General features: G+C 37.4%; 3 protein-coding genes across 3 annotated transcripts; 1 reads left to right on the top strand and 2 right to left on the bottom strand.

Moving 5' to 3' along the window:
- Positions 774–5,177, bottom strand: LOC18767936 (ubiquitin domain-containing protein DSK2a). Its single transcript, XM_007199715.2, has 8 exons — positions 4,506–5,177; positions 3,327–4,112; positions 2,527–2,735; positions 2,319–2,432; positions 2,001–2,059; positions 1,542–1,570; positions 1,355–1,447; positions 774–1,221 (listed from the first exon to the last, which is right to left on the bottom strand). Exons 1-8 carry the CDS (start codon positions 4,732–4,734, stop codon positions 1,073–1,075), a joined length of 1,668 nt encoding a protein of 555 aa, XP_007199777.1. The 5' UTR covers positions 4,735–5,177; the 3' UTR covers positions 774–1,072.
- Positions 7,579–10,974, bottom strand: LOC18768521 (U-box domain-containing protein 15). Its single transcript, XM_007199673.2, has 4 exons — positions 10,153–10,974; positions 9,936–10,052; positions 9,285–9,716; positions 7,579–8,997 (listed from the first exon to the last, which is right to left on the bottom strand). Exons 1-4 carry the CDS (start codon positions 10,489–10,491, stop codon positions 7,942–7,944), a joined length of 1,944 nt encoding a protein of 647 aa, XP_007199735.1. The 5' UTR covers positions 10,492–10,974; the 3' UTR covers positions 7,579–7,941.
- Positions 13,606–17,148, top strand: LOC18767010 (G2/mitotic-specific cyclin-2). Its single transcript, XM_020569543.1, has 11 exons — positions 13,606–13,839; positions 14,034–14,094; positions 14,198–14,327; positions 14,450–14,506; positions 14,594–14,630; positions 14,735–14,956; positions 15,048–15,164; positions 15,712–15,801; positions 15,914–16,234; positions 16,337–16,515; positions 16,646–17,148. Exons 2-11 carry the CDS (start codon positions 14,043–14,045, stop codon positions 16,782–16,784), a joined length of 1,344 nt encoding a protein of 447 aa, XP_020425132.1. The 5' UTR covers positions 13,606–13,839; positions 14,034–14,042; the 3' UTR covers positions 16,785–17,148.

Here is a 23,039-nt window from a genome sequence, read left to right as displayed (position 1 = left end):
CAAACTACTCAATTACTATAAAACAAAACAAAAAACATAATTGACATACTCATTAGGGACCATTTAACTTGGAAGTTATATATATTATGTCCGACCTAATCAATAAAGAAAAACCTGATATGGTAGAGGATTTTTTATTTATTTATTTTTTTTTAAAGTACAAATAATTGGTAGAAGGGGCTTTACATGTGCATTCCTACAGGTTTCAAACCTCTACTCACATGGCTAATAACTGAGCTCTTACAACGGTAGTAGAGGATTACTATAGTTTTCTTGTTATACAAATAATATTAAATCCTCAAATCTTGGCATGAAATGAACCTGGGATGAGTAGTCTCTCCTCAACCTAAACTTTTTTTCATTAAAATAATAATAATAATAATAATAATAATAATAATAATAATATTGAAAGACAGAAAATTTAATTACAAAACCTCGAACGCAAATCATTAATTCAATATTGCAACAATGAACAATGGAGTCTCTCCGAGCCACTTTAAAGGAGCCTTTTATTTAATTAAAAAAAATAACACTAAAATAATCAATTACCGTCCTAGATTGATTAGATACAAAATTAAGAAGAAAGAAAAAAAGGATTAAAAACAATCCAATAACAATAAGAGGAAGAACGTGATACGAACTGTAAATTTAAAACCTTTTAATTTCCAGTCGCTTGATAGAAAACTGCCATCAACAATTTCATACATGTCCCATAAAACATGTTCTGGTATACATTTGTTAACGTATGTAAGTGGTACTGGACCAAACCTATCTAGGCTTTGAAACCATTTATTTAAAAGGTGCAGATACACATGGATCCAAAGACGTTGAAGCATACATTAAAAATAAAGAGGGACGCAAGTAAATACTTGGGAAATGTATAAGCATAGCCACAAAGTTCATAGCTCTATCATATTGTGCGTTCTTTGCTTATTCACACCCCCAAAATGGAATCTACAAGTGCCTGTATGTCTCGTGTCTTTCAGAAGACTATACTCCAAATTACTAATTTTACACGTCCACAAGAAAAATTCCCAATTGAATAATATAAAAACATGAAAACCAAGTGAAGTTACACCCCGGGATTCCCTAAAAGTCGCTCTACCGCAGCATGGACGTTCCCGGAAGTGGCTTGCAATGCCCTGATATTCTCTTGGGTGTCAAAGAAACCCATCTCTTGAAGCTGTGTCAGCTGCGTCGCATACAGTTCCTCAGGTGGTACTGCAACAAGAAGTACAAATGTTCAGAGACAACACAAAAGTCTATGATATTTTGTTTCTTTTCTTATAATTCAAATCTGATTTATTTCCTAAAGTGCAAGATTGTATTTAGATGTGAGAACAGGGGGGCTAACCATTAGGGTTGTTTGCAGCAGCCAAGCTGCCAGCTCCAAGACCACCAAACATGTTCATCAGCATATCCAACCCAGCAGCATTATTAGGGCCTCCTGATTACACATAGATAGTAAAAAAAAAGTGAATATCTAAATGGAGAAAATGATAACGACCAATTATTATATTTGAACTTCAATCTCAAAGTACCTGTAACACCACCAGTCTGAGCTGGATCCCTGGCAAAGCAACAAATGATTAGTAATATATTATGAATTTAATCTATCTGCTGTGGATTCCGTATCCACTTTTGTATTTTTTTTCCTGTTTTAATACAATTGTTTCTATTCAAAAAAATATATATTATGAATTTAATCTATGATCGCTGGCATCCTAGACCACAAGTTAGGCCAGGTTGGTGGTGTTGGGGTGTGAACGTAGGGAATTTCAAACCATGACATACATTGACACCTCCACACAAACAGATTAATCTATGGAAAAATGATGTATTCAAATATGTTATGAAATCATTGAGACCCTAGAATGGTGTTGTATTTAGACAAAAGTATTAAATAAATTTTGAAAAAACATCAGATGCTGACAGCAAACATAGCTAACTAATTGGATTGAAGCAACCAAGTAGGCGTGGTAACATATATTTAGACTCACTGAGTTGATTGCTGTCGATTGGTCTGAGAAAATAGCGACTGCTGTAAAGCAAGCATTTGCTGCAAGAGAAAAAGCCAGAGTAGGAAAAAAAATAAAAGTTAAGCTTAGGTGGTTCGCATTTCAAACAATTTCAATGTTCTTAGAACAAAATGCAATTAAGTTACATTAACCACGAAATAGAAATCAATACATGGACTAAGAAGAGCATAAACAAGAAGTTCCAGTAGAGCATATAAACTGTCTAAAGAGAGAGACAGCGACAGAGACAGAGATTATATTTGTTAATGAATTTTGGTAGAATTTTGAAAGGGAAAATACCTGCATTGTCTCTGGGTTTGTTAACTGACGTAAGAGCTCCGGATTTTGCATCATTTCTCTAAGTTGAGGATTTAAATCAACCATGCCGCGTAGTTGTGGATTGAGGCTCATAATCTAAAATTTTATAATAAAAATTGAATAAATTAAAAACTCCACTTTTGGAGAACATTCACCTTTTGGGTGAAGAAAATTTGTCTAACAATGGTACCTGATTCATGTACTGGGGATTCGAGAGCATGCTTTGCATCATCTGGGATATTGCCGGATTCTGCAAAAGCTGATTCATTACATTAGCATCTGGCATGCCACCAAGCATCTGTTCCATTCCGGGGAGACCAAGCCCTCCAAGGCCAGCAATACCAGGTGCCCTTCCATCCCCAGCAGGAGGTGGCCTGGTGGTGTTTGGTTGATTTCCTCCTGACAATTCAGATCATAATATATATATATATATATATATATATATATAAATGAATAAAGAAATTTTACAATGTATTCAAAGTACCTTTTTTTCTGTGCCAAAAAAAAAAGTACCTCTTTTTTAAAAATATAACCTATCCGAAAGAGCTACAAACTAGGCTAGTAAAAAACATAAGTTAACCTAATAATCATTTTTGGGGGCCAACTGCAGTGGGTTTCAGGTCAAAAAGCGACTGCATTTAAACACTTTAAAACATGCAACCACTTAAATAATATTATGCAGACTCGAACATAAACTTTGAGAAGGGTGCAGAAATTAGAACATCTATGTACCCCATTTTAAATTAGTGGGCCATTTTCATGTAAAAATTGACAACTAAATACATTGCCGTTGAGATTCAAGAGCCAGCGATAAAGTTTGCTTAACCAATTATTGATGTACAAATCAAATCCAATTACAATACCAGTCCCATTTTCACGACTGAAAGGAAAATTTTCCATTTAATACCAGAAATTAGTTAAGAATAAGAAATTCAGGCCACTGTCAGGAAAAAGAAAATTTGGATAATAAAGAGAATGGGAGAGGCTCACCAACAGTATTGCCCCACGGGTTGGGAAGTGGGTTTGTATTCGGAGCAACAGAGCCTGCAGTCGTTTCTGAACCAGTGGTTGAAGGGTTGTTAGACCCATCCCTGACTTGTGCCCCACCCTGGTTGCCCAAAAGAGCAGAAAATGGATTTGAACCCAAATCATTTCCAGCATTCCCGGTCATTGTCGTAGCATTCAAAAATGGCTCCTGAACATTTTCATACATCCGCCTTAGCATGTTGAATCCCTCAGGTGAAGACTCAATATTACTCATTGCCCTGTCAGTGTTTCGCATCATCTCACGCATGAGTTCTGGGCTCCTTGCAGCTTCTAATGTCTGTCGGAGAATGCCAGGATCATTAAGTATATGTGCAAGCTCTGGGTTCCGGTCAATGATATCACGCATTTGCGGATTGTTCATGATCAAGCCTCGCATCAAATCAGGGTTATTCATTAGACTTTGAATGGCAGGCATGTTCATTACGTCCCTCATCATGTCCGGATTCTGAGTCAGTTGTTGCTGCACTTGTTCAAAGTCCGGAAGCCCAGCTCCAAATAAACCAGGAGCTCCTCCACCACCACCAAGTGGGTTTAAACCCTGCCCAAATAACAAAGATGCCCCAAGGTCGGGACTTTGAAGCCCATCGCGTTCAGTGGAGCCAACACCACGTGTAACACCTGGTGCAGTGTTAGGACTTGCAGAAGTAGCATTAGCAGCAGGAGCAGCAGGGGTTGAGGCAGCTGCAGCAAAGGCACGTACCATATGAACAGTATGATCTGCCTGCAGACCTTCAATACAAGAAACCAACCATCCATTAGACTACAGTAAATCACCTAAATCATGACATATGGGTACTTTCACAGCCACTGACCGCGTCCAAATCCAACAATCTCACCCACAACACTCTAAACACTACCAAAGCAGCACGGGCAATAAAACCACAATTAAAGCCACAATACCAATATCATCATCCAAATAATTTTCCAAATTAACAATTTCACAATAAAAACCTAATCAATTCAAAAGCAGAATTCGAAAAAATAACACAAACCCACATCAAAATCAAAACCAGATTCGATAAAAATTACAAAATCGATATTCATCAAAACATTGGGCAGAACAACACAGGCCCAGAAAACGAAACGAGCATAGAGTCAAATCAGAGAAGCAACAAACCGTACCATAACTAGTCAGGGTCTGGTCGTCCTTCAAAATACGACCTTTGTAAATCAGCCTTTGCTGCTCAGCTGGAATATCGCAATTCTGAGCCAAAATTGCCTTGAAATCCCCAACAGTCGAGTCCAGGCTCGCCCTCACCGAAAACTTGGACCCATTGGAGCATCGAATATTAATCTGCTCTCCTCCATCGCCACTGACTTTAGGCTCGCTCGAATCGCCCTCTGCACCCATAATTCTCTCCTACCCAATCGATCGATCGATCACGAAGACAAATGAAACGAAAACCCTAACCCTAGAAATTGAAAAAATCGAAACCCCTTAGGCGTGAAAGCTAATGAAAGCCCAGAAAAAATTTGTGTTATGAATAAAATATAAGCTATTTTATATGGGAAATAAAAATTTGGGGGAAAATAAAAAATAAAAAATATATAATTTACAAAATTAAAATAGAGAAAAGGGTGGAGATTGAAGAAGATTTGGAACTGGACAGGTAAAAGATTAATCAGAGTATATGTGGGTTTGTGTGCCAAATGGGAAAACCCTTTTGTAAGAGAAAAAGGAACAGAGAGAGCTCAGATTCTCTACGGTTTGGTTCGCATATTCTTGTTGTGGTTGTGGAATTGAAGTCTTGAACCCTTCTTTTTTTTCTTCTTTTTTTATAGCAAGAATTAAAATCTCATCAAAAGAAAATAAGAATTAAATAAATAGTTGAATTTTTATTATAATTTATTTAGTGACCAATCATATTGTGCCATGATACTTTGAGTTCAAGTTGCTATGGTACCCTTGTAGCTTTAACAATACTCAGCTTGGAGGTTTCATAGTTTTAATTGTTTGACGTTTATCTTCGCATTCAAGATTAGGGTTACAATGTTTGTAATTATATTGTGAATGAAATATCACATATGATATCATACATATTTCACTTTCTTATTCCACACAGAAAAACAAAAATATAACTTTCATGATGAATATGATACTAAAGCGTTCTACCACCTTGAATTGAAAGTCTCCATAATAGATATGGAAATCTTGCACATCGGCGTGTTAACCGATAGACTTGTTAGTGTCTGGTGAATATGTTAGTGATCCGTTAAAAAATATGTCATGTTCGTGTTAACCGACAAAATCCGTTATCAAGTGTTAAGAAATTTACTTATTTATTTTATCTTTAAGTTTTTAGCTATGTAAAGGGCATTTATGTTTCTTATGTAGAATGTCTAAATAATGAACATAAGTAATTTTTGTTCAAAAAATAATTCTTTTATTCTTACTAACGGTTGGTTAACGAATCTAACCAGTATTCAACATTGACCTTTTTAACGAGTGAAACGAATTGTATCGGATTATCTATTAATCTTGAATAACGTAGTTGGACTTCCACGCATTAGTTTAAGTTAAGTTAATTTCACATCTCATGAGACAAACATGTAAAAGCATGACTTGTTGCCAGATATTAGTAGTCGATGAACATTAACTCAAATGATATTTATTCCTTCATTGCGTCTAATTATGTTATAATAATCTCAGGGGACCTCTTTTTTCTTTTTTTTTGGCCCTTCAAGCTTTATCAAACCACCTTCCCTCTGAAGTCTGAAGTAATAATTTCATATGAAAACCAATAAAATTAAAAAAACAATAAAAGATGATTAATCATCCAACAACCACATTCATAATGCAATCAGATAACAAAAAATAAGGAAAAATATTGCAGGATCACGCTTCCTTAAGCTCCATTACCTCATTGAGACACTATGATTCCCCAACATACTAAAAATGGAGTAACAAACTATTGTCCATCTGGTCAACAGGTCTAGCTATGAATCCTTATGGCGCACACATTGATAGTATGTGTGTGAGAAATTTCATCTCCTTATAGTTTAGATTATCGATTTTATTCAACCAAAAAACACTAACTGTCAACATATAGCCCCGATTTATTTCTCTCACTTCCTAATATACTAAAAATGGAGGGCACACATAAGGGGCTTGTAGCTTAAGTTGTTATGAGCATTTATCCATGCACTTGAGATCCTAGCTAATATTGGGGATTTTTTTTTAGTGTTACTATTTCCACCACCCTGTCATATTTTCTCACTCACCTTATTTTCCCACCCACCATATAAATTTGAATAAATGAAAAAAAAAAGTTAATCAAACTCTCTTCTCCAAGTCACCCCCAACCTCTTCCTCTCCTCTGCCATCACCACTATCCCTCCAACCCATCTGTAAAACACATAAATTTGTTTTCTCCTAATCAAATTTTGCTTTAACATTATCTGCCCAAATTAATTCCCTAATTATTTACATAAATTTCAAATGAAGCCTGCATAAGGATAACTCACCCAACATCCCTACTCTGCGATATTCCAATTTTCACTTCTTCTGTAGTTTCAAAAGAGCTCTTCCTTTTTTTATGATACTGCAACAGCATAAAAATTCCAGTACCACATGTTTGGCAAACTCGTGCAAAATAACAAGCAGCTGGAAAAAAAAAATACAAGTGTTTCAAAGAGTGAACCTTATTTTACTTGCCCAGATAAAATTGACCAAGTTTGAATTAAAGATGAACATCAAACGGTGTTGATTAAGCAAAAAAAATGATAAAAGAAATGTCACAAACAGAAGATCTAATTACCCAATAAGAATATCAATTTCTTTCAAAGAAAAACCATGCACCAATGGATGTCTACATGACCATAAAAGCACCTTATAGTTTAAATAATAAAAATAGGATTCAAAGTGGTCATATTATTTTTTTACTATATCAATTTGTGTATAGAATTCTAGGAGATGCTTATATTGTAAATGAAAAGGACATCTAGAGCTATGAGTTGTTGATAGATTTCATTAAGTTTGTATAGGTAGGTTGCTAGTTGCAATGTTTGTTTTTGGTTGGATGGGGGTTGCTAGTCGCAGTTTTCATTTATGATCCACCTGATTTAATTCCATCCACCAGATTGACAAGAAATGATGATCTTTCAGAAAAATAAAATGTGATATGCTCCTCAACAACCTGATGTCCTGCAAGTAGCTTTGTAACACAATTAGCAATTTCTCACGGGCACTAATTAATGATGGATATCATTGCAATAGTATTAGTTGCACCTAATAAGGCACTAATCAAATATTAGTCCAAAATGATGATTGAAAAAACTCAATAAACACTGGATAATCATTGGAGCTGTGCAGAAGAAAGAAGATAAAGAAAAGTCTAAGAATCTGTCTCTGAAAAAAAAAAAAACCTTCTTTCACTTCAAAGACTCTTTTTAGCATTTTACAATCTATACCTGAATATGTTCTCACTCTCTTTGGCACAAAGACACACAGGAAAGAACATAACACAGCTTGAACTATGATTTACTCCACTAAAACTTAATTAGGCAACACTCAAGAATGATTAAGGATTATAAATAAAGTTTTTTTTTTTTTGGCTGGTTAGGGAATGTGCTCACACTTACTCATGTGTTGTAAAAGGGAATTTGCTTTTCTTTTCCCTCTATTGGTTCCACATCTAGCCAGCTCCAGCAAATGCTCATACACTCCATACTGAAGAGCTGCCAAAGTGAAAGATGAGTTGTTTAATCCTAGCACTAGAAGAACTGATGTAGCACATTCCTTGTTCTTGGGGGTTCCGTTCTTGATAATTTCAACCAGGGTTTCGATGAAAGAGAGCCGGCCCATCTCATTTCTACCCTCTGGATGTGATGCAAGGAGTAACAAAATTGAGAGGGCTTCATCAGTCATGCCCAAGCTCTTATCCTCAAGTAAATGAAGCAATGGTGGTATTAAACCAGCATTGATGGCTCTAGACTTGTTGGCTTGGTTCAAAGACAAGTTAAATAATGCAGTGGCAGCATCCTTTTTACCTCTGACTGTTCCATTCTGCAGAAGATCTACCAAGGGAGGAATTCCATTCAAAGTTCCCACTAGTACTTTGTTCTCATCGAGCATCGATAAGCTAAACAATGCAGCAGCAGAATTTTCTCTAGCTTCATCTGTTCCATGCTGAAGGATTTCAACTATACCAGGAATGGACCCTTCTCTGGCTATAAGTCTTTTGTTTGCCTCATCAATTGACAAATTTAAAAGCGCTGTCACGGTGTGTTCTTGAATCTTCGAATCGGGATAAGACAGGAGCTTAACCAGTTGGGGGATTCCTCCACTATTAGCAATCAGAATTCTGTTCTCCGGATTCTCTTTGGAGAGCATACGGATTTTGAAAATGGCTTCTTTTAAGACTTCCAAATTACAAGACGATAGATTTTGTACTAAACAAGACACTTCCTCTATGATTTCAGCAGATGAGTCATCAGAAACTGCACAAGGCTCCTTCTTGGGCAGTTCAAAATTGTTCTTCTCACACCATTGCAGGATTAGGTTCTTGAGGGCAAAATTTGGCGCCAGCGATAAGTGATCCAATGTCTGTCCTGTCTTTGGGCAGGTGCGGTGGTTCGAATCGAGCCACTTTTTTATGCTTACTCTTTCATAAGTCTTCAAAAGAAGGCAAGGAAAACTATCTCAGACCCCATGTTATGCATTTGAGAAAATCAAAATATGGTTGAACTTAAAAGCTTTCAGATTTTATTTTGACTTGAGGCAATTTCTTTTTTCCTGATTAAGTTTTCTGTTTAGATGATGACCAGAATTCAAACTGTGCTGAAACCATAACTTATGATCTTGCCCATGACAACATGTAATCCATGAAACCATATATCAAAATGTGCATATATGGTAACAACTAGTGGTACAAATAGTTCATATGGTCTACTTGAGATTACCTGTCCAGTTGCCACAATAACAGGATCAGTCATGATCTCCAAAGTAATTGGACAGAGAAATTCATGAGGGATCAACAAAGACTGGCACTTCCTTGGACTTCTTGTTGAAACTGGACCATCAAGGAAGAAGTCCTCATAAATGCCTGCAATTTCCTTGAACTTTCCCAAAAGATCAGTGATTTGTTGAATGCTTTCAGCATTCTGCCTTAATGATCCTCTCTTAGCTAGCTTTCTAACAGCCACTGTTTCCTCTTTCAAGTCTGCAACAGTATGAAGTTCCAGCTTGTTGGCTAGTCTTTCCAGTATTGCACTATCTGCATTCCTGCCTTCCTTTTTCTGAGAGAATGCAACCATCATATCCATTGCTAGCTCCATGTCCTGCGTATCAGCCCGTCTCTGCGCCCGTCTGAGTTGTGTTCGCATTAGCTCAACCTGACAATTGACCAAGTTTACAGCCACATCAGTGATTAATGGGCAAAATACTATGACCAGAAAAACTCAAGAGCAAAGTACGTACTCAAAAACTTATGTAAAGCTGGTGAATGGTAAACAAATCTTCCATTTGAGTATCTTGAAAAGGTACAAAATTTGAAGATGGCTAAAGCAAGCAACACAAGAAAAAGTTAAAAGGAAAGTAAGGAATCAAATTACTTGCTCTGTGACTTCAATTGAGATTCCAAGCTCATTATATGGCAAATCATCCAAAGCCTGGCTTAGTTTATCATAAACTGCATGAAATCTTCCCATCACTGCCTCACTTTCTAGTGTCTGTTCATGTTATAAACACAGAAACAAATAACAAAAGCATTAATATCAGAACCCATCTAGTCAATTCAGAGAGAGAGAGAGGGGGAGAGAGAGTACTGACCAAGTAAATCTTGCTTTCACAGCTACAATTCCTCAACAACTTCTTGGCTGAAACAAGTGCTTCCTTCAAACTAGCCAAAGAATTCAAAGCTTTGGTGGTAGAAAGTATCAATATGTCCAATTCTCTCATCTCTTCCATAAGTGGCACCAACAGCTTCAACCTCCTCACCAAGTTCAAGCATTCCTTCCTGTGCGTTCTCCGAAACCCCGAATACGATCCGACGGTCTCAATCACTCCCATCAATTCCCCAACAACACCATCGCTATCATCTTCACCGTTAGTTGAAGCACCAACATTCCCCTTCTCCCCAACCTCCATCACTATCTGCCTCTCTGCCATTTCCCACTAGCACTAAACTAACTAATCTAGCTAGCAACACAAAACTTCCAAAAGGGTGTTCTTAAATCTCAAAAATCTTCAACTTTTCCCGGACAATGGTGAATTTTCCGAGAAAGTAATTAAACCCCGCTAATTACTATGATCATTAAAGGGTTGTGTAACACATAATGCTTTTCTTAAGAAAAGAAAAGGAAAAGTTGGTCATGCTCCACCAATTCCCACTAGCACACTATAAACTAACCCCATGACAAACTACACAAAACTCCTCAAATGGTCTTCTTAAAACATAAAGTTCTTTGAAATTTCTTACCTAATAAAATGAAGACTTAATACCATTAGACGATATAATCACTGACTCAAATTCTGTATTATATTAAGCGCGTTATTAAATCTTGTTTATACTAAAAATTATGATAACTATGAGAATTAAAAACAAAAACAAAAACAAATTGTTGGTCATGGTCATGTCATGTTCCGGATGTTTAGGATATTCCATCTTTAAATTTTTAATTTTGGGGGGTGAGGTACATGTTTGGCGGGTTTTATGGTTTATCAAAAAAAGAAAGAAAGAAAAGGATTTGAGAAACAGTTGCATATGTTTTACTCATACATGCATGGGGATGGGAAAGGATAGGGCTGGGGGCCTCTGGGTCGGTTCACGCGGTTTATTGACAAAGTGACGCGCATTCACGTGCAACCTTTTGGATTGGTTCTCGTCTTGTATTCGTGCTGACGGGTCCCATTTTTTGGGCTTTTCTTTCTTGAAGGACCATGGGCCCCGCCTGCTGCTCTGATTTTCCTCCACTTTTTGTGGTGTGATTTTGAGGATACGAAAATCCGAACGGTGGAATGGAAAACTGGACTTGGAGAGAGGAGAGAGAGAGGGAGTGGGACCCTTGTTACTTAAGCTAGGACGACTTGATAGCCGTCGCAATTACGCTCTAATTAATAATCATATGAATCTAATTTAGTTTAATTTGGTGTGTGTCAGTTTTGTCTATATTTGTATTCTGCGGACCATGTACGATCAGTATTTCCTATTGCTAAAGCTAATTGTCTTATAAATTGTAATCTCATTAGTGACTAGTTAGTCCATTTTCCTACTAAATGACAAGTACGTTAGCAGCTGTTATTCACGTATATTCTATTTGCTTACTAAAAGACAAGTATGTTAACAGCTGTCGTTCACGTATGTGTGTATGTTTATTTGACAATTACTCATGTGCACTAAATCCACCATGCATTGTGTATGTAGCAGTTTTTCACATGATCGATGTATATCAAGATGATGATAGTGACACACATACACGAACAAAGATTAAAGATATAGTATATAATTTATTAATGGACAACTTATTACTTATGTTAGCGAGAGTCGTTTGTACGTAGAATAGTCAATCACTAATGCATATCCAGTTATATTAATAATCCACAATTACTCACATGCATTTAACCAACTATGTATGTAACGTTGTTTTTTAAATGTCATGTTGTATCTCTTAAAATCCGAATGATGATAGTGGTACGATCCATAATTAGAAGTTGAGCTGGTAAAACCTGATAGCCTAATTTCTTTTTTAACTCAAGGAAGGATGTTCCAAGGTAAAAAAATAGCTAGTTGGGTCATGTGTACAAGTCGATGAGATTCTAACTCAACCTGACATACTCATTTCAAGTTTGAACTCAAATTCAACTAGATAGTATGATCAAATAAACTCAAATCGATCTTTAGCTTGTAAAACCTAAAGTTGAGTTTATTTGTCCAGATTTATTATGTTATGTTTAATCTCAAATTATCGATATGAGTTAAATTAGTTGACAAATACAGTGTGTTCGCCCTCTTATACTCGAATTCGATCCTCCCCTATCCATTAATTAGTCCGATTTGATTCATTAACAGATATTGAATTTCTCATGACAAACTCATTGGAAGAAGTCTGTCTCATTTTAGATTAAATGTATCCACGTCAACCTTGACTTCATATCGAACTATTTGCATAGTCTATTTGAGGGCCGGGCCACAAATTGACTAGCGAAGAAAGTTCAGACTTTTGAGTGATTGCCAGCCAGCGTTGCAGGTCAAGTCTATTGGTGTTCAAGTCGTTGCATGAGCACTCACCAAGTTTACTAGGTCAAGTCATTATTCCTTTTTGACAAAAAAAAGGTCATTGTTCCTTTGGTTAATTATGAACATGAATATTTGTTTGGCATCGAATATAAAGATTTCAACCTTAATTTATAGCTTACAAGCTTATGAAAGATATTAAGCCTTGATTTTTAAAGTAATCATAGTTTACATGCCAATTATATGCTTGAATGGGAAAGAAAGTAAATTGTTTTGGCAATAAAAAAAAAAAGAAAAAGAGAAACTGAATATGCAATTAACAGAGACACGATATGTTTTTCGAATAAAAATTAGATACACAAGATCTTGTTTGCTAAGATCATTGTACGTAACGGGATAATTAAATTTATGAAATGTTCTATTGCAACATTGTTATTCATATCTCTTCCTCTTTCTTTTATGATCCTGCAAATGAAATGAATTCAGATTATGCAACAATCGGCAGTCAAATATAGTCATAAAATGTGATACATTATTCATTGATTTAGAGATAAGCACCAACAACTTCAATGTTTTATACAAAGTGTATTTTCCATTTATAAAAAAAAATTGTAAAATGAGAAATTATATGAAATTGTTGTGAGCCACACGTGGTGTAGGAGCTTCTAGGAAGTAAGGGACACTTTCCCTAGTGGTGCAGAGCGTACTTGTGGGTTTGAGTATCGGCTCCACGATAACAAATTTCCAAAATGACCCCAGAAAAAAAAGCCAAATCATTGGTGCAGAGCGTAGTTATGGGCCTTTTATTAGACAAAAAGGTCAAGGCCCAGCCCAAAAAATCAAGAACAAAAAAGCCCGACCTACAAAATTATTTGAAAAAATAGGGCACGGAGCACAAAAGCGAGATAGCCGTTAGAGACAGACCATCGTGACTTTTCGGTGGTATTAAGATCCGACGGTCAGGAATTAGTAGCCGTTATATTCAAAACGAGACGAACACATGCCCTTCTCTCCCCAATTCCGCTTTTTATTTCTTTTTTCCTTTTATTATTCTGTTTCCTTCGAATATGAATCTGCTTAATAAATAAAAACCCATTTTAAAGAACCCAACAAGAAAGACAGAGACAGAGCGTAGAGAGGTATAGAGAGAGGGGGAGAGAGAGAGAGGGAGGCTTGCCAAGGTCCTATGCCATTCACTTATCTCTCGGGAATTTGAAGATTGAAGCTAATTAGCTTTAATTTACAGTACTTTGATAAAGTTCTAGACTTGATTTCTCTCCAAGGTTAGTGGGTTTCTTTGGTTCTTTCATATTTGAAATCGGATTATCTGGGTTTTGTTCGTTTCAGTCTTTTTCTACTTCATCTTGTTCTAGATCATGGGTTTTCCCCCTTTTTTCTGTTGTATTTAGGGTGTTTGATTTTCGTTGTTTGATGATGGTTTCTGATTGGTTCTAATCTGTTTCCCTTGATCTTAAAGGTGATCGAAATGGGTTCAAAGGAGAACAACCCAGGTCTCGTTGGGTCCTCAAATTTCCAAGGTAGTGACCTAACAAACCTTAAATTTAAAATGGCGTTTTCATAATTTATAATTTAATTTTAATTTGTCCATTTGTATTTATTTTCTTTGAAATCCTGAAAAAGGTCCAAGATTGGTGGGTACCAAGTTTGTGAAGGAGGTGGGGCCGATTCGTCGTCAGGCATTGAGAGATGTCCAAAACATCACCAGAGCTAACGTCAACCCTTGTGTTGTCAACAAAAGAGAATGTGCTGGGTTAGTGATATTTTCTTATAATCTGAATCTCTTTCTAAGTTTTTGTTTTGATATTTGATTCTTTTTGTAATAATCTTTCATTTCAATTAACTAATGTGAGACCTGGGTCAATCGTTATTTAGGAAAGATGCGGCATGTAATAAAAATGTGGCAAATCTGCCACATAGACCAATTACAAGGTTGGAACTGACTCTCGTTCGATTTCCCCTTTTGTTATTTCCTTTTTCTCTCAAGAATTTAATTTTGATTTGTTGATGTTCTTATAGGAGGTTTGCAGCACAAATGGTCCAGCAGTGCCCAAAGGTAGTCCCTCTAGACTGATGACCAAAAGCTTTTAATTCATCTATTCATTTGTTTTAATTGCAATTGAAATTAAAATATATTGGTGCTGGGTTGTATGCAATTAGGAAACCAAGGAAGTGACTGTGACTTCATTGGTTGCGAATCCGAGTGGTGTGGGGGAACATGATCTGGAAACTAAGAAACTGAGCTCATCTACTGCCAATTCTAGTTGTCTGGTGGACTGTGAAATTGTAGATGTGGAGGATAATGAGGATGAGGCTTGTGATGCTCCTGTGCCAATGTTTGTGAAGCACACAGAAGCCATGCTAGATGAAATTGATAGGATGGTATGTGTGTCTTACTATCTTGTACCGACAGCATTTTTCTTCATGAAGAGTTCCTATTTTAATATATTGGAAAGCTAATTGAATACTGCAGGAAGAGGATGAAGATGTAGAGGAACCTGTTATGGATATTGACAGCTGCGGCTCGAAGGATCCACTTAATGTTGTTGAGTACATAGATGACATCTACGCTCACTACAGGAAAACTGAGGTATATTTCATTAGCTATAGAAAGCGTACACTATACAATTTGTATTATACGAATTACTCCACATAAGTTCTGTTTTATCTTGAGGGTTAGCAATTTAAGGCATAACCTCAAGTTTTAATGAAAACACATCTGTTTGGTCAGAGCTCCGGATTTTGAAAACGTTGCATTTTTGTGTTTCATCTGACTTCATGTAGCCAAACCCCAAATAGTTGGATATCTAGTCTGTTTGAGATGAGCTCAAACATGTAAAAATGTTCCATTTTTGTGGTCTCATATGGCTTAGCACATTAGGATAGAATGGAACAAAGAAGCAAAGTTCATGCAACTGGCCCCAAATAGTTGGACAAGGCTACGTTGTTGTTGTATATGCCACCACATCAATGTGGTCTTCTGATTGAGATGACTCCTTGGTTGATAATCATTTTCTGCCTTGCATTTTTGTGGGGTTTAATTTTGTTGGGTTTTGGTTTTATGGTTTCTCTGATTTTTCAATTTGGCAAAGAAATGCTTTCTTCTTTGCTGAAAAATGGTTATCTTAATCATGCAGAAGTCAAGCTGTATCTCCCCTATTTACATGGCTCACCAACCTGACATCAATGAGAAAATGAGGGCGATTCTCATCGACTGGCTTATTGAGGTGACTATATTCGGATGTTGTTTGGCTTCTTTTAAGATGTCCAAATTTGACTAGTAAGAGTTTGGAACCTGTGATGTGAATAGATTGTTAATTGGTTTGAATGTATTAACAGGTCCACTACAAGTTTGAGCTTATGGATGAGACATTATTCCTTACTGTCAATCTTATAGACAGATTCTTAGAGAGCCAAATGGTGATCAGAAAGAAGCTTCAATTGGTTGGTGTGACAGCCATGTTACTAGCATGCAAGTATGAAGAGGTTTCTGTCCCAATTGTGGAAGATTTTGTTCTTATATCAGATAAGGCATATTCAAGGAAAGATGTCCTTGATATGGAGAAATCAATGGTGAACAGTTTACAATTCAACTTTTCTGTTCCTACTCCATTTGTGTTCATGAAGAGATTCCTCAAGGCAGCTCAATCCGACAAAAAGGTCAGTAATAGTAACCCCACAGTATAAGAAGCAGTTAGATTTCACTTATCATTTCTCAGTAAAAGAAAGTATTAATACTTTGTACTCCTGGAATTGAATCAGATTGAGCTTCTGTCCTTCTTCCTCATTGAGCTGTGCCTGGTGGAGTATGAAATGCTCAGGTTCCCCCCATCTAAGCTAGCTGCTGCTGCAATTTACACTGCTCAGTGTAGTCTGTCCCGGTTCAAGCAATGGAGCAAGACCAGCGAGTGGTATACTAATTACTCAGAAGATGAGCTCCTGTAAGTTGTTGTTGAACTGAGTTTCATGATTCATAGCAATATCAATGAAGTAATAAAACTATATAGGACAACATTCTCATTTCATGATTATCAGAAAGCTAATGTTGTGTGTATATTTTTGTATCAACAGAGAATGCTCAAGGATGATGGTTACTTTCCATCAGAAGGCTGAAACTGGGAAACTTACTGGAGTACACAGGAAGTACAGTACATGGAAATTTGGCTATGCAGCTAAAGCTCAACCAGCTGCATTCCTCCTGGATCTCTAACAGTGCTGACAGAGAACGTGGATCAAATTTAAGTGATCAAGACTTTCTGGTTTTCAAGGTCTTTCTTGAGTTGTCACTGAGCAACAGAAGTTGCCCTGGGGGGGTCTTAGAACATATAGGGTGGGTTTCTTTTGTTGACAACACCAACAACTATCTTTAATCTGCACTCTGCAGGTAATGTGAATGTTTCTTTTTTTGTAGTTTTTCACTGACTAGTGTTTCCTGGAATACCAACGGTTTCTTTGATGTGATATATAACAGTTCCGTTTTATGTGAGTGGTAAATGTGTTTGCTCTCTCTGAGGTAATTTATTATTTTTTTCAACTTAAGGTCTATACTGAATTTTTCAGTACATATTGCAAAAGCTTGGTATCCAGAGATTTCAGTCCAGGGTAATTTTGATCTTTTCAGAGTTTTTGTAATTGAAAAGATAAGATCTTTAATCTTCATTACCATTCCACTTTCCACAATTTCAACCTGTAAGAAAGTTTGGGAACTTTTACTGTGGATTTGTTTGAGAACAATTCAAGTGCTTTTTACCACTAAAAACTACATACTCCTCATGGCTTAGCAAATAATGTGTTGCAAGCTTTTTCTCTTCCACTTATTAAACATTGAATGTAATAAGGTGGGTTGGGTTGTTGAATCAGATTGTAAACTGATTCAAGACTGGATAATGATAGCATTGGCCGGCAAGAACTGAGCGACCCAGCCAATTACCTATAGATAAGTAGATGAATAGTTGACTTGAAAATATTTTAGGATGCCAGTTTTACCAATTGAGTTTTAAAAATTTTGAAACCTGTGAAGAGATTTTGTTAATGGGTCCAAATTGTGTCAAAACGGGGTGGTTATAATTTGCATGTTTCTTTTTTCTTGTTGCTGTTTTTTCATCAACTCATCTCATGTTACCAAGTTGGAGAAGTTACCATATAATTTTTGATGCGAGGGGTAAATGTGTTTGCTTGTGTGTTTATTATTTGGGTCCATTACCTGTCTAAATCTCCATCATTAAAAACATGATGTTAATATACTTGGCACATTGATGTTAATATCAATTGTGAAAGGTCACCTCTTTAATATTTTTATTTTTTGTCTTTGACTAAATACTAAAAAAAACAAAATAATTACAGAAATTATGGTATCTGATATATACAAAAATAAAATAAAATAAAATAAAAAAGCTCCTTGGTCTCTGATACTCATTTTCCTAACATTGAAAGATTTTGCAAACAATTTTCAGTTGTTATTTAAAAAAAAAAAAAAAAAAAAAAAAAAAAAAAGGGGTGCATTTTAGTTGTTACAAGTTGGAAGACATGAATGGGATCGCCATTGTCAACTACCAGTTCCCAAGAATGTAGTTTGGGAGACGGTGATGGTGATGTTGCGTGAAGGCAACAAGGCTTGAATCATGCCATTCATCAAACACATAAGGCCATCTCCAACAGTAGATTTAGCCCTTTCACACTGAAAGGGACTAAATGTTTCATGTCAGCGAGCCGAACCCAGCACTTGTGTTTTGAAATCATGATTTCACATGGCCATGAATCATGATCACCTTCTCGAAAGGAGTTATTTGGTGTGCGTTACTTGTTTGTGTTGGCACTGACATGTTTGCAATGTGGATTGGTAATTGATTTGAACAACTTGTTGGGGGGGGTGTGTGTTTGGATTGGCTAATAAATGGGATAGTTGGTTGTTGTTTTCCACGGACACATATTATACATAGCGATATATATATATATTTTGCGTCCTCTTCTTATTTTATGTTGTTTCCACGGCCATGGGTTTTCTTTTATGAACCCCAACCACTCCTACACTCTAGCTCAAAAAGAAAGACTTAACGTGCGGTCTGGTGTATACGTACTTCATTTACATATTTCCCTTATACATGCATGGGGTTATGGGGCCCGCAATCAAAAGGAGGGAGGGGTTTTGGGCTTTAGGCTTTGGCAGTGTTTGTATTAGAGATTTGATTCTCTTGACCCACCACCCCACTCTCTTTACTTCCCCATTACTCTCCATTCCCTATTTCGAAATAGAATCTAAAACTCACAATTTCACTTTAACTCTTTACTTTTTTCAAAGATTCATGTTATGGACCATGGACCATAATGTACAGCCAACCCAATACGGAAGAGATAACGTGCTGGGAAGGGCAAAAAGGTAATAAACATTTTTCCTGATATTTTTCAACGTGGGTTGGAGTTATTCTAAACTAGACAGTAGAAACAGATTAAATTTGTTCACGCTGAGCCACTTGTCCACGCTGCAACTCACTATAAAGTCTCACATTCTCATCCTCTTCTACTCACCTCTAACTCTCAACTTCTCATTAACCCACCTCTGCAACTCACCCTCTCGGCTTCTCATCCTCTTCTTCTTACCTCCACACAACTCTCACTTCTCATCTCTTCTTCACTTCTCCCTCAACCTAATCTTCAGAGACACGTGTTACCACCAGAGCAAGTTGCACAAGTCCCACATCGAAAAACTACAAGAGATGAAGACTCCCCTTTACCTATAACAGAATACTACTCTTTCCTTAGAAAGGGACTGGCACGCTCTTCTGGACTCCCTTCTGGTCCTCTGGTCTCCGGATCTTAGGACTTAACCCCTAGGCCTTTGATTCTTAGCTTTGTACCTTAGGCCCTAGGCCTTTTTCCCTTTATCTTTGAGTCTAATCCTCTAGTTCAAATGTAAACAAACATTATCATAATGAGAGCATCCTTTTTCATGGACGTAGCCCATTATTCGGGTGAATCATGTATACCTTGTCTTTTGCATGCTTATTTACTTTACTTACCTAGCCGAAGGTAACAACCTGCCGAAGGCACTTGCACATGCTGAAGACCCACGTCTTCACACATCATCCACCATTTCACATCTATCTAAGTTGACCTCCCAAAAAGAGCATCAACAGTTTGGCGCTGTCTATGGAAACCGGTACAAGAAGCCTTTGTCGATTCTCTTTCCTTCAGTGCCTTTCAGCATCCTTTCAATAATCTCCTTTTAGCTTATCATTTAGCACCATATATGCCTAAGCCACCATGGGGTTTCAAGGAACCAATATGCCGAAGACGTATATCTACTAAAGCAACCCTCCTTTCAATCACTTTGAAGAGTCTCAGTCTAGGGTTGGCCTAGTATTCCAAATGCAAACCTCCTTTCACCTTCGGTACCTTCATGCCTAGCCTGGCCTAAGCCCATCCTAAGCCAGTACTGACCCCCTTGCCGAAAGGCAAGACCCATGCCGAAGAGATGAAGGCTCATAAGCGGCTCCAGAAGCTTTGTGTCGCCTTTGACATCCCTTGCCTGACCACATTGCCTTGTGACATGCAAGCTTTGTGTCACCTTTGGCATCCCCTTTGCCTTCGGCACCCCGTGCCTAGCCACATCACCTTGTGACATGCAAACTTTGTGTCACCTTCGACACCTCATTTGCCTTCGGCACTCCTGTGCCTAACCACATCGCCTTGCAACATGCAAGCTTTGTGCCTTCGGCACCCCCGTGCCTAGCCACATCACCTTGCAACATGCAAGTTTTGTTCCTTCAGCATCCCCTTCACCTTCGGCACTACCGTGCCTAGCCACATTGCCTTGCGACATGCAAGTTTTGTGTCGTATTCGGCATCCCCAATAATCATCACTAGAATAACTCAACTTTCAAAACTATAAACTATCCCCGTGTTATTTTTTGCTCATTATCATTTTCAATATATATATACACACCGTACATAAAAAAATAATAAGATGATTAGTAGATGCGGTACATACAAAATTCAGGATTGACGAATTTTTTCATTAAACTTTTAGCTATTGTAGTTGTGTGGTTATTCAAATCATCATATACGTACAAAACCTAAGGGTAGTTACTTATAATTCAATGAAGAGATATATGTATATTTAAATATATCTGGAGAGAGTTGATGACTCGAAGGGACAATCTATAAAGCGGGTAGCTTGACTGAATGCTGAGCTACTTGTTCACGCTGCAACTCACCCTCTATATAACTCTCACCTTCTCATCCTCTTCTTATCATCTCCATACAACTCTCAACTTCTCACTAACCCACCTCTACAACCCACCCTCTCTATAACTCTCGGCTTCTCATCCTCTTCTTCTTACCTCCACACAACTCTCACTTCTCATCTCTTCTTCACTTCTCCCTCAATGGAACCAAACATTATAAACCTTCAGTACATATTGAACACCATTTTCTTAGAGCCTAAGAGGTTAATTCAAGGAGGTGCTCCAATAGATTCCAAATTGATAAGGTTAAGAAATACTTATACTCCTTGGAAAGACATCACAGAGGCCTGTAAAGAGCTTGTGCTCAAAAGAGAAAAATGGCATGATGTCAAACCGGTTGAGAAGAAAAACTCAAAGGGTTCCTCATTAAGTAATCCAGAGCCCAATCCTCTTCTAGAAACCACCTAAGCCTTTGCCCAAACTCAGACCAATTTTAAAGCAGCCATAAGGTCCTTTATACCAAGACCTAACCTTCCCCTCATGGTATGGAACATGTGTGATGTTGAAAACTTGCTGCTGCTGTGGTCAATGTATCAAGATCGGCGCTTACACATTTTGGCCGAGCTGACTGATGAGTTCCAATTGACAAACACAAAGGTATACGCCTACCAAGGTTTCTTGGCGAAAGCAAAGAAGAAGTTGAAGTCATATGGGTTCAAGGTCAAAGTCTTGAAAGACAAACACCTCAAAGGGTTTAGCAGCAAAAATAATTAGTGACGTAGTTACTTCGTAAATTTGATTTAGTTCTTTATCTGGACCTCAATTGAAAAAATGTTGCTTTTTGTTTTTGCAGGAGCATGCATGGTCGAGATGGTGTGGTGGAAGAAAAATATGTTATTTGGTTTATTATTAATGAAGTTATCATTTAGAGACAATTGCTTTGTAATATTTTATTGTTTGTTTTTATTATTAAGTTATGATTTGAGACAAACTAGTTTGTATTATTAATTAGTTGTGTGAGCAATGGAAGACTGCTACTGCAATATATTCCAAAGAAACAAATGGTTTTATTATTACTAGTACGTTTTTTTTTTTAAATGTTGCAAAAGGTGCTTGTGGTTAAGGGGACCTTCACAAGATCAGCTATGGGAAACACGATGCTGGGCTAAGTGGCAGCAAAGGGATTACATGTGGGGCTTGTTATGAGCTGGGATGTGTTGACCACATCTTGTGGTGCCTGTAAGGGAGGCCCTGTATTACTCTCATTGCTACATATTTCTGCCCTCCAAATTATGGGATTTCAAAAGATTATGGCAACTAGTGCAATTTTCCTAGAGAACACTTTGAGATGTCAGAGGCAACATTCGCTGAAATTGCAAAGAAAAAAGATGATATTGTGCCAGTTCAGTGTAGGAGGTAACAGAAAAATCTTGTTTGATTTTTTTTTTCCCCTTTGTTCTATTTTTGATATCTCGCACTAAGAAAAGATCTCTCCGGGAATTTTATTTTTCTTGTGCAGGGTGAAGTGTGAGAGAATTGAGGGGCTGAGATTCATGATGAGTGGCTATATTTGATGGAAGATGTTGCTACCGTAACTGACCGAGCAACTAGCTGGCCTAGACCATCCACGTGTCATGTTTTGAGATGTTATCACCTTCTAACTTGTTGAAGGAAGACACTTCCGAAGCAGCCAACCACCTGCCGAACCTAATCTCCAGAGACACGTGTCACCACCAGAGCAAGTTGCACAAGTCCCACATCGAAAAACTACAAGAGATTGAGACTCCCCCTCACCTATAAAAGAATACTCTTTCCTTAGAAAGGGACTGACTCGCTCTTCTGAACTCCCTTCTGGTCCTCTGGCCTCCGGATCTTGGGACTTAACCCCCATGCCTTGGATTCTTAGCTTTGTACCTCAGGCCCTAGACCTTCTTCCCTTTATCTTTGGGTCTAATCCTCTAGTAGAAATGTAAACAAACATTATCATAATGAAAACATCATTCTCTGTGGACGTAGCCCATCATTCGGGTGAACCATATATACCATGTCTTCTGCATGCTTATTTACTTTACTTACCTTGCCGAAGGCACTTGCATATTCTGAAGACCCACGTCTTCACACATCACCCACCATTTCACATCTATCTAAGTTAACCTCCCAAAAAGAGCATCAACAGTTTGGCGTCGTCTGTGGGAACTGACACAAGAAGCCTTTGTCGATTCTCCTTCTTTCAATGCCTTTCAACACCCTTTCAATCATCGTATTTTAGCTTATCATTTAGC

The sequence above is a fragment of the Prunus persica genome, chromosome G8 (assembly GCF_000346465.2).
Source record: "Prunus persica cultivar Lovell chromosome G8, Prunus_persica_NCBIv2, whole genome shotgun sequence".
NCBI lineage: Eukaryota > Viridiplantae > Streptophyta > Magnoliopsida > Rosales > Rosaceae > Prunus > Prunus persica.
This window is presented reverse-complemented; position numbering and strand designations above follow the sequence as displayed.

Coding starts and splice junctions, on each gene's coding strand:
- LOC18767010 (XM_020569543.1), top strand. CDS start 14,043: ATGGGTTCAAAGGAGAACAACCCAGGTCTCGTTGGGTCCTCAAATTTC. Junction 14,328..14,449: donor AACAAAAGAGAATGTGCTGG/GTTAGTGATATT, acceptor ATCGTTATTTAG/GAAAGATGCGGCATGTAATA. Junction 14,631..14,734: donor TGGTCCAGCAGTGCCCAAAG/GTAGTCCCTCTA, acceptor GTATGCAATTAG/GAAACCAAGGAAGTGACTGT.
- LOC18768521 (XM_007199673.2), bottom strand. CDS start 10,491: ATGGCAGAGAGGCAGATAGTGATGGAGGTTGGGGAGAAGGGGAATGTT. Junction 10,053..10,152: donor GTGAAAGCAAGATTTACTTG/GTCAGTACTCTC, acceptor TAACATGAACAG/ACACTAGAAAGTGAGGCAGT. Junction 9,717..9,935: donor CAATTGAAGTCACAGAGCAA/GTAATTTGATTC, acceptor GTCAATTGTCAG/GTTGAGCTAATGCGAACACA.
- LOC18767936 (XM_007199715.2), bottom strand. CDS start 4,734: ATGGGTGCAGAGGGCGATTCGAGCGAGCCTAAAGTCAGTGGCGATGGA. Junction 4,113..4,505: donor CCAGACCCTGACTAGTTATG/GTACGGTTTGTT, acceptor CTTGTATTGAAG/GTCTGCAGGCAGATCATACT. Junction 1,571..2,000: donor AATCGACAGCAATCAACTCA/GTGAGTCTAAAT, acceptor TTGCTTTGCCAG/GGATCCAGCTCAGACTGGTG.